Source organism: Camelina sativa, chromosome 8 (assembly GCF_000633955.1).
Source record: "Camelina sativa cultivar DH55 chromosome 8, Cs, whole genome shotgun sequence".
NCBI classification, from domain to species: domain Eukaryota; kingdom Viridiplantae; phylum Streptophyta; class Magnoliopsida; order Brassicales; family Brassicaceae; genus Camelina; species Camelina sativa.
In genome coordinates this window covers 21736298-21746694 of record NC_025692.1, presented here as the reverse complement: position 1 = coordinate 21746694, position 10397 = coordinate 21736298, and the positions used below count along the sequence as shown (strand labels likewise).

General features: G+C 37.4%; 3 protein-coding genes across 4 annotated transcripts in view; 2 read left to right on the top strand and 1 right to left on the bottom strand.

The window, feature by feature from the left end:
* The window catches only part of LOC104707848, an 8143-nt gene extending 3287 nt beyond the window's left edge, over positions 1–4856 (bottom strand). The window contains exons 1-17 of one of the 2 annotated variants that reach the window (XM_010424280.2): positions 4559–4856; positions 4188–4416; positions 4016–4107; positions 3653–3766; positions 3435–3581; positions 2654–3321; positions 2439–2563; positions 2218–2309; positions 1617–1839; positions 1459–1522; positions 1236–1384; positions 1089–1159; positions 835–1008; positions 658–729; positions 411–512; positions 229–318; positions 58–133 (exon numbers count right to left, since the gene is read on the bottom strand). In XM_010424280.2, coding sequence (XP_010422582.1) covers positions 58–133; positions 229–318; positions 411–512; positions 658–729; positions 835–1008; positions 1089–1159; positions 1236–1384; positions 1459–1522; positions 1617–1839; positions 2218–2309; positions 2439–2563; positions 2654–3321; positions 3435–3581; positions 3653–3766; positions 4016–4107; positions 4188–4416; positions 4559–4699 — 2629 coding nt within the window. In that variant the 5' untranslated portion in view covers positions 4700–4856. The remainder of the gene's footprint in view (positions 1–57; positions 134–228; positions 319–410; positions 513–657; positions 730–834; positions 1009–1088; positions 1160–1235; positions 1385–1458; positions 1523–1616; positions 1840–2217; positions 2310–2438; positions 2564–2653; positions 3322–3434; positions 3582–3652; positions 3767–4015; positions 4108–4187; positions 4417–4558) is intronic. The other variant, XM_010424281.2, reaches the window with a different exon arrangement.
* On the top strand, positions 5911–6941 carry LOC104707847 (translocase of chloroplast 159, chloroplastic). The gene has a single exon (XM_010424279.2). It carries the CDS (start codon positions 6246–6248, stop codon positions 6786–6788), a length of 543 nt encoding a protein of 180 aa, XP_010422581.1. The 5' UTR covers positions 5911–6245; the 3' UTR covers positions 6789–6941.
* LOC104707846 (uncharacterized protein P8A3.02c-like) lies at positions 6959–8683 on the top strand. The gene is made up of 4 exons (XM_010424278.2): positions 6959–7177; positions 7263–7294; positions 7568–7726; positions 8175–8683. The coding sequence occupies exons 1-4, from the start codon at positions 6994–6996 to the stop codon at positions 8463–8465; spliced, it is 666 nt and encodes a 221-aa protein (XP_010422580.1). The 5' UTR covers positions 6959–6993; the 3' UTR covers positions 8466–8683.

The following is a 10397-nucleotide window of genomic DNA, read 5'->3' as shown; positions in this document are numbered from 1 at the left end:
TGACGGCTTACTAAGAGACAGCATAAAGAAAGAATAAAGCAAGTGAAAGAGGCTTACTTTCAGATGGAAGAGTTTGATCTTTGATGGACAAGGTTCCAAGGTCAGGGCAGTCAAGTCGGTTTTTGGTGAGGACCTGTAACCATCATTAACAAAGACATAAGCAAAAGACAAAAACAAGAAAAGGAAACCAGGAACAATTGCTAAAGGATTCGATTAGAAGATGCTCACTGCAAGGATGCTGGTTATATTAGCCTGAACCTTCAAAATCTCGGTGTCACGTTCGAGTTTCTCCTTCCAGTCCAAGAGCAAAGCTTCATCCTGTGTATGTCTTAAGAGCATAAGAAAAAAAAAGAAAAAAAGAAAAAACAATATATCTACCCAGACAAGAAGAAATGAGTAAAGGTATCAACCTGAGGTAACTGGATGGCGATTTTGTTAGGAAACAGTCGAGTTATTTGTTTCATTGATTTAGGCGTTTCTTTGCTTCTATCGTGCAGTTTACCAAAATTATCCTGCAGATAATATGAAAAATCATTTTCAACATCTACAAAAGACCTAAGATGACTATGATGGACCTTACCATTCAAGATTGAAAAAATTAGGTACACTACAACTTCGAGAAAAGAAAATAACTCAAGATAAGTCAGGTCATCATACCGGGAATGCAAGATCCAGTAATGCTGTCTGGTTGCCACCAAACTTAGTAAACAAGAAACCTCCAGGATGGGACTGAAAATGAACCATTAAACCTCTAATTAACTATACAGATAAACAAATCAAAACCAACAGAAAGATACCAAAAGAGAAATAGAGAAGATTAGATAAGTTTCTTACTTTCTCCTTTCGGCTGTCCAACTGGGTTTGTGAGGCCATGACAACAATATTTTCCGGTAAAGTCTCGAGCTTGCTCTTCAAAGTTGCATACACATCACTGTTCCCCACGAGAGATTTCTCAATGTCTTTCAGGAACAATATTAATGACCCTCCTTCACTCTCACTATATGCGACCTATGTTACCAATGAAGAAGTTAACAATCATGTAGCTATAAAGCCATAAATGGTACTCTACCATAACTTATGAAAAGTACCTCAAAGATTTCATTAACAGCAAGTTTATCAGCATCATCGCTAGAAGAACCATCTAACCGAAGTGAACTAGCTGCACACAAAGAAAGATATTAATAAAACTCACTTTCTAAGTAAGGTAGAGTTGGAAATAACAACCAGCCAATTACCAGCACAAAAAAACCCATGTTCTTCTTCGCAGAGGCCACCAAGATCATTGCCATCTTGTACAGGCCTATCGAATCTAATCCCAATTTTTGAAGCAGAGTTGTCTTCAAATGCAAGGAGTACTTTTCCCTGGGAACCTATAGACGGTCCCCTATATTATATAGCAGAGAAATAGTAAGATTTAAGTTCCAAATACAACGTTTACAGCAGATGTGAACACAATACCTTAGTGAGCCTTGAAGAGAAGAAACTGCAGAAGACGAAAAACCTGCAAACCTTACTCGGTCACCTAAAAATAATTAAAGTGCTTGTTCAATAAAACAGGAAGAGTGGTACATCAATAGAAGGTGAATAATCAGATGATTAAAAAAAAAACATCATGCCTGCTTTGAATGTGTAACTTTTAGAAGTTGCAGTTGACACTTCTTGCTTTGGTAAAGCCTGAGAGCTTAATGTTGAGCCACCTGTTATATCAGCATCAACACTTGAAGTTGGTTTCTTATGCTGCAATGCTTGTGCAGCCTGAACAGCTCGTTTAGCAAGCATAGATAGCTTTTCACGCCTAGAACCTTCTTTAGAAGATTCAGCTTCCCTGGCTGGTGATCCCTGAATCCATTGAAAAACAATAGAAAATTTATGACTTCACAGGGATGTTGAAAACAATGTCGGAGTTGGCTCTGTGACACGTATAGCATCAAAGCTATCTGGGACCAAAAGACAGCACTACCAGTTAATACCTACTTGCTTAAGATGACAAATATTTTAACAAATAAAACAACAGATGCTATTTATACTAGTAGTAATATAAGCTGTCACATCTCCTGACTGGTCTACTGGGATTTATATTCTTTTAGAATAATATTTTTGGATCCATGTAACTAGGTATATAGATCCTGTTCATGGAACTCATTTTACTCTCTTTTAAGTGACTTAGGTCTGTCAATAAAAGAAACACAAAAGAAAAAATAAAGAGGAGAAGATTACCCCAGGCAACAAAAGAGAGTCAACAATCATCAATTTGGCTCCAAAATTTTTAGCAAACGCTTTTGCCAACATTTCCTGATATATCTCAGAGCCTAAAAATATTTTATAAGGTGAACATGGTAAGAAAAATAGTTATCTTAAACCTTATGTATACTAAGGTAAACCTGGCGAAAGGAATGGACACAACAAAAAGTAGAAAGACTGCTGATGAAGCCTCATACCTGCTGGCCCAGAGAGTAAGATACGGGGACAAGTTGTCGTCAAGTCTGATCCATACTTTGCATACTTGTTTCCACCGTTCATATGGACAAACATCGATGTTATCAAAACATCCTTTGTCATGGCACTGAGACAATATATATTTTAGCTATAAATCATCAAACCATCAAACGCAAGATGTGTGACAGAAATGTAACAAAATATCTAGCAACCATACCTTAAAAAATAAGGGAAGTTCTCAAAAGAAACTTCTATGTTTTCAGCATTAAGTACTCCTCCTCGCAGACTATCCTTGAACGCTTGGCGTCTAGTCGATATTGTTGATGAAAGATCAAATTCTCTAAGGAATTCTCTCACTTCCCTTCGTTCATCCAGCAATTTGGAGATGCTGCCCCTTATATCAAATGAAGAAGATTCCCCCAGAAGATGCATAATTGGTCTAATTTCATAACCAGAACCAGGAACATTTCCACCATCAGCTTCTTGAAAAGGATCCAATCCACTGCCATCGACATTCAGATTCTCATTTGCAGTACAAGAGGTTGAAGCAGCATTTTTCTCCACAGCAGCAATAGCAGCTTGGTCATTGTTACTATCAGCATCGTTCATGTCAGTATCCGAGATGCAATCATTGCAACTGGAAGGTACCACAGGAACCTCTGGATTTTGCTGCCTCTTGGCAGCTTTAGCAATTGGCGGTAGAAGATGGAAGTTGCGGTACTTAGATAGAGATGCCAATATAGAGGCCCCATCAACAGCTGAGGAGTCTCCTGCTCTTGTCTCGACATGAACCCCTTTCAGAGGGGAACCCCGAGCTTCACATATATTCAACGAAGAAGATCTGTCGGGAGCAGCTAGATTTTCATCTTTAATAGGTTGAAATATCTATAAAATGGTTAAGAAAATGTTACCAAAAGCCACTGAATTTAAATGACAAAAACGTTATAAATCATGTAGAATGAATCGATAACATTCCAAGCAACTCCAGAAAAGGATACATAAGAATGTTTCGCAGAAACGCTGAAGACAACCTCGTCACCACCCCTCAGATTAACACAAGCATTTTTCTGGTAACACTTGCCATTGACCTGAACAAGAACTCCATTCCCTATAATCTCCAGGGATGCAACTGTTGGACCACCAGGCTGCAAGGGACTATGTAAGCAAAAGACTTTTCCACTTTTGGCCAGTAAGAGCGAATTAAAAATGGGATTACCTCAGACTGCTTCAATTCACAAAGGGTGGTAGGCATAGATTGGTCTTTGATAGATAAATCGCATCCCCGGCGTCCAACAGTAAACACAGGGCTTCTCATGATACGGTGAGGATTCTGACATAGAAAAGAAACACCCAATTATAGTCAGAACAAAAGAACTAAATTCACAAAAATAAAATAAAAATAAGAACAAAAGAACATAGAGAACCAAAACAAGGCAAGAACTAGACATGCAGACAACAAAACTCTGAAAAAAACAGATCTTTCCTTCAAAAAATCCATTTATTGAAAACTGCCAAACTCTCAAGTGCAATTCGCAGACTTTTAGACAATACACCGAAGTGATCACGATGTTTGACCCACCAGAGAATACTGAGAAAGTAGCTTCGCCCATGGAGCCTTTGAAGCACGCTTCTTGGCCGCCTTGGATTTCTCAGCATCGGTAGCCACTTCAGCTAGATCCAAAAGAAACACCAAAACATAAGAAAGGAGATTAAATTTAGAAAATTCACATCGTGGAGGAAGAAGTGAAAACCTGCTATGGTAGGAGTCGCCAAGACTTCGACTTGAGGATTAGCGTCGGTTTCAGGAGAGTTCTCAATCACCGGCACATCAGTTGGAACAGGCTTCTCCGCATCCATAGGCTGTGGATCAGAGGATCCAAGTTCCGGCTCTCCAGATTCCGATCCAGGATCCGAAGCCGGTACTTGATTCTCGATCGGAACCTCGCTCGCTGAAGAGGAACCAGCCGGTTCAGCCGCCGCCTAGGGTTTCCAAAATTCAAATAAAAAACAAATCAGATCCCCGGACAAAAGAACGAACACCCCAGATTCAAAATCCAGAAGCAAAAAGAAAAAGAAAAAAAAACAATCTTGAATTCAAATAAAAAGAAAAAAAAGTACGAACAGGTTCAAGAGAAGAAGCAGCAGCGGCATCGATCTTGACCTTAGATCGCTTGTTAGGCCTTGGAGATGAAGACGCTTCAGGGGAAGAAGAAGAAGCACAGAAACGCTTGGAAGCGGAAGAGCTACGTCTCGTCTCAACCATATCTCACGACCTCCCTTACCTTATCTTTCTCCGCCTTGACTTCGCCTTGATCCAAGAAGAAGAACCGCTTTGGTTTCTCCCGAGAGAGAGAGAAGAGAGAACAGGAGATTAGAGATAGGAGAAAGGAGAGAGAGAGAGAGAGAGAGAGAGAGAGAGAACAAAAAAAATCAGAGAGATTTCATGTAAATGATTACTGAGAAGGTCAATTTATAACCTGCTTACTTTTTTTTTTAATTTTATTTTTTTATCTGTGCGTTTAATTTTTTTACATTACGTGTCAAATTTATAAAATACCATATTCCACCTTTTACACTTACATAATTAACAATCTAAATTTTGCATCAATACTGTTGCTGCTATGCGGTTTTCCAGATTTGAAATCGGAATATTTATATATTTTTCAGAAATAAATACATTAATCATAAATTAATTGTTGGATAATATAGATATTTGCATACATTGTTAATGGATGTAAAGAAGTATATTACATATACTTTTGATATTAATTTCAATATATGATTAAACTTATTTTAAAGTTATAAACACATACAACAACAATTCTCATAATTTACAATAAATAATAAATCTAGATGACTAAAAAAAACGAATACGACAATTTCGATCCCATAATCAAGGAAAATACTTCTCGACAAAAAAATAAGATTTAAGATTAAACGTTACAACTTTGTAGTTTTGCATATTATATCTGATCTATATAACGATATTTTTGTTATCCATAATTCTTTTAAACATTAAAATAAATGCATACGACAAATTTTTCTTTTCATAGTTTTTAATTAATAAAAATTAAGTTATTCCTTGGAATAACTTCTAAAATTTTCAAACAAAAAACATATAGCAAAAGCTTTTATGTATATATACACACAATATTTCAATTAAACAATAATACTTGTACACATTACAGCTGATTTAATTTTTAAAAAAATAACTGAATTATAGTAATTATATTTAGTAGAAACCTTTGAAAACTAAAACTACTGTATTTGGTGAAACCAAGTTGGATAAAATATTCTGATATGGTATAGTTTAGTTGTGGAGAATAATGTATTTAATAAGTATTTCTCTTTTTGTTTTAGAAAAAAAAAAGTTGGCATTTTATATAATTGTCCAAAAAGAGAAAGAGAGAGTTAGCTCCCCCGCTTGGGCAATACAGAAGCACGTATCTGACTATCTGTACAGATAAGGAGGTAAGATTCTACTTGCCTTTTTTTAGGAGATTGACTCCAAAACTGGTCAAATCTTTAACTTTACCACATCAAAACACACACACTCACTCACAAATTCATTCTGGTCAAATTCTCTTTTATCACTCACTTCACTATTTATACGACCAAACCATACCATATATAACCAACAAAAAAGGGTAATTGATTGTGGACTTGACTGTGTTATCGCAGAAAGGAGCCTTGCCGTAGCTAAACGGTTCCCGGCCGCAGTTACTGCCCAAGTGACAAAGGACAAGAAAGAGTTCAACATCCTTCTAGACTCGTCTATCTGTGCTAAGCACGGGGACAATGGATCTACCATGGCAGGGCTTTTAATCCAAGGAAGTGAGCAACTAATGTATTTGTTGAAAGGAGAAACCAAATTTAAAGACTCAAAGAGGGGGAAGATGACTATTGGAGGGTTAGTTGCATTCATTGACGGGAACATTCCTTTTGGTTTTAAAATGGAGAAACAGATGGCTGTCGGGAAAAGGCTTGTCCTCGTGGGAAATGGAGGGACGATGCGATCACAAGGAGGAGATACAGCTTCTGAAGCAAACCTCGAGGCCAGACTTAGAGAAGCTGATTTTCCAATAGGACAAAACCAATCCCATGCGGGACTGTCTCTAACCATGTCGAAAGATGATTTAACCGCCACAGCCAATATACGATCTCAAGTATCTATAGGAAGACAAACAAAGTTAACAGGTGTTGCAAGTCTTGACACCAAGAGGACTGGGCGTTTCAGTGTTCGAGCCAGCAGCTCAGATCAGTTGCAGCTTGCCTTGATGGCCATTCTTCCGCTCGCCATGTCCATCTACAAGAGGATTATTCAATCTAAAGAAACTGACAATGATCTTTAGGATTTAGTTCTATTTGGTGTCCACTAATTCATATATTTTATCTTCTTCTTGTTCCTCGTATTAGCAAAAGAATCTTCCTAATTTTATAATTTTAGGTATGTTTTGGCCAACTTGGATTGAAAAATTTAATATATAAAAAAGAGTTGGGCTTTTATTGGATTTCATATTATAAATAACGAGAAGGAGCCCAAAGAATAACTCAATAATGGACGATGAAGCAGAAGTAGAGAATTTGAGAGCAGCGTTTGGAGATTCGTCCGATGACGACGATCAAGCAATCGGAGATACGAAGGTGTGGGAGCGAGTGGAGGAGATCAATGGATTATGGCTCTGTAGAAACTTTCTCTCTATCGCTCATCAGTCTGTTTTGCTCTCCGCCATTCTCAGCGGTAGGGTATCTTTTTGGCTCTTCTTTGGTTTCCATATTCTAATTCTTGTTCGCTAAATTTTGTTCTTTATTTAAAATTTCTGCAGAAGGTTGGTTCGTTGAAGATTCGATTAACCAGGTACCAAACCTCCTCAATCACCTATTTCGTTGATTTGCCTTGATCTTACTGTTCTTCATTTATCTTTTGCCTATGCGGTTTTTGTTTCCTAATTGAAGTGATTGGGAACACGTGGAGCCAAATTGAATGGTTTCTGTTTATTTTTTTGAAAAATTGGGACGCTCCATACTTTTTGGGTTTTAGTTGTGATGCTTCTTGGATTTGATATATGAGAAGATGATACATAAACAGAGAAACTTAAGCTTGTGTGTTTTTTTTTTTTTTTTGGGAAAGGCGATGAGATTTGGTGATCTCCCTTCATGGGCAGTAGAACTATCTGATCTCATCCGTGAGACTGTGGAATCTGTTGATCTTCGGGTGTTGCCTACTGATTTACTGTGGAGAGAACCTCTGTTCGACCAGCTTATTGTTAATTTATACCAACCAGGTGAGGTACGTCACGTTTCACTTCTTTTCTACAGGAACCAATAGATAACGAGCAGCTTGTTAAGGTCTCAAAGATTCGTCTAGAATTAGATGTTTTAAGAGTTGCAAAGACATGTTTCATACAATTTTAGAAGAAACCAATAGAGTAACAACTTGTTATTGTTTCTTGGAGCATTACAATCAAATTGGTTTAAGAGATTTTGGACAATTAGTGAAAGCTAATAAGAACTCAAACTGTCAAAGACAGCATTTAGATGCCAAATGCAAAAAAAAAAAACTGGATGATCTTTTTATCAGGGTATATTGCAAAAGCTAGAAAGCTTGTTAAGGTTTATTGAGGCATTACAATTACATAGTTTAAGAGAGTTGCATAATGGGTGAAAACAGTATCAGTCATGGAATATTCAGACATTAAATCAAACATAATATGACAAGGCAATGTTCTTTTTAACAGGGGATTTGTGCACATGTTGATCTGCTGCGTTTTGAAGATGGAATTGCCATTGTCTCTCTGGAATCACCTTGCGTGATGCGGTTCAGTCCCGTAGAAAAGGAAGAAGAAGAAGAAGAATACGTAGATGTTTTGTTGAACCCGGGATCTCTTATTCTCATGTCTGGAGAAGCTCGGTATCAATGGAAACACGAGATTAACCGAAAGCAGCATGGGTTTCAGGTATGGCAAGGAGAAGACATTGATCAGAAACGAAGAATCTCCATTACCTTGAGAAAGCTATGTCAAGCTTAAGGGTGTGTGAAGCTGATTTTAATTCATTATCTAGAGGACATCGATTTGTAACTGTGATTAATTGATAAGAACTATAATGTTTAGACTAGTTGTTATTCCTCATACCTTACATTGGTTAAGTAGTTTTATTGTTATCAACTTTTTTTTCTGAAAAATTGTTCTAAATATCGTATCATAGAAAACGATATTTTTATATAGTTTGATAAGTAGAATTTTTCGATTAAGGTACTTTGGTTTATAATATAAGAGAATGTAAAAGAACTATTGATAAAAATGGCGATATAATGTAACATATATCAACATGAAGAAGAGTACTCCATATATGATTTTTATTCACAATTGAAATAGAACCTTTTTCTTCTGTATATGTTGATTTAATTTTTTTTTTTGTAGATATAGTGTGAATTCGTTTATATTTTATTGGACAAGTGTAGTAAGAGATTCAACAACAGTCATATATTACAAATTTTCTGTTTCTTTCTCCTGTAGTTTTTTAGTTATGTATATAAATAGAAAGATACTTTGGCACATATAAATGAAGTTAAAAAGAATGTGAGTAAAATTTAAGAAAAATATATAACAAAACAAACTAGTAAATATCTTTATATTTTTTTGTTTTAAAACAATTACACACCAATGCCCGAGACCAGCATTACGCATAGGGACGTCTTTCGACCCTGCGCTTTGTGTTAAAATTTTTATTGACACGAGTTCAAACTCCTGGAACATGGCTCAGCTTTTGGCTACGTTTGTGCCGGAAAATGTTGTTATTATTTCAGCCTTACCGCTACGACAACTGGATCGACCGGATTTGTTAGGTTGGCACTTTACTAAATCAGGGAAGTATACGGTTAAATCCGGATATCACATCCTTCGGTATACTTTGACGGTTTCACCTGGTCTTCCTGTAATAGGACCTGATATCGTTCTTTTACAGGCCTTTGTTTGGAAAATTTGATGTCCCCCGAAGCTCCGACATTTCATGTGGCAAGTTCTCTCAGGTTGCATGGCGGTCACAGCTAATCTGCGGAAGCGTGGTATGAGTTATGATGCTGAGTGTGGCCTATGTGGTTCCCTTGAGGAGACAATTAATCATGTTCTTTTTCAGTGTCCTCCTGCCAAACAGGTTTGGGCATTGTCACAGTTTCCAACAGCTCCAGAAATCTTTCCCTCTGATTCTCTGTTTAACAATATGAATTTTCTATTTTGGCGGTGTGGCCAGATTACAGATCAAGATATGTTTCCATGGATCTTGTGGTATATTTGGAAATCTCGGAATGATAAATTATTCAATAATTTGGATTCAAATCCACTAGCGATTTTGCATATAGCGACTGATGAATCCAAGGCATGGTTTTTGGCCCAAACGGTGGAGATGACTTCAGAGTTGGCTCCTAATCTCCCGTTGGGCCTAGTGGTGGCAGAATACTTATGGTTCCTAGGTCCCCGTTGAGCTATTTATGTTTTGTTGATGGTTCGTGGAAAGCAACAGATCAATTTGCGGGTCGAGGATGGTTCTGCTCTTCGCCCATGGGGGAGGATACTACTATGGGGGCATCCAATCTTCGTCGGAGTCTCTCACCCCTACATGCGGAGGTTGAAGCCTTCATATGGGCTATGCGTTGTATGATTGGAGCCGATCATCAGCATGTGGTCTTACTGACTGCTCTGATCTGGTGAAGATGGTGTCTTCCCCTGCAGAGTGGCCAGCCTTTACGCCTTATTTGGAGGAGATCAAGGAGGACATAGAGGAGTTTGCTTCTTTTTCCTTATTCTACATATCTCGCGCGCAGAATGGTAAAACCGATAACCTTGCACGTCGTGTTCGCTCGGTTTCGAGGTTGATTACCTATGTAAACGATATTTCTTCGCATTAACTTGTTTGAGTCAATCTTGTACTATGATGGCAAAAAAAAAAAAAAAAAAATTACA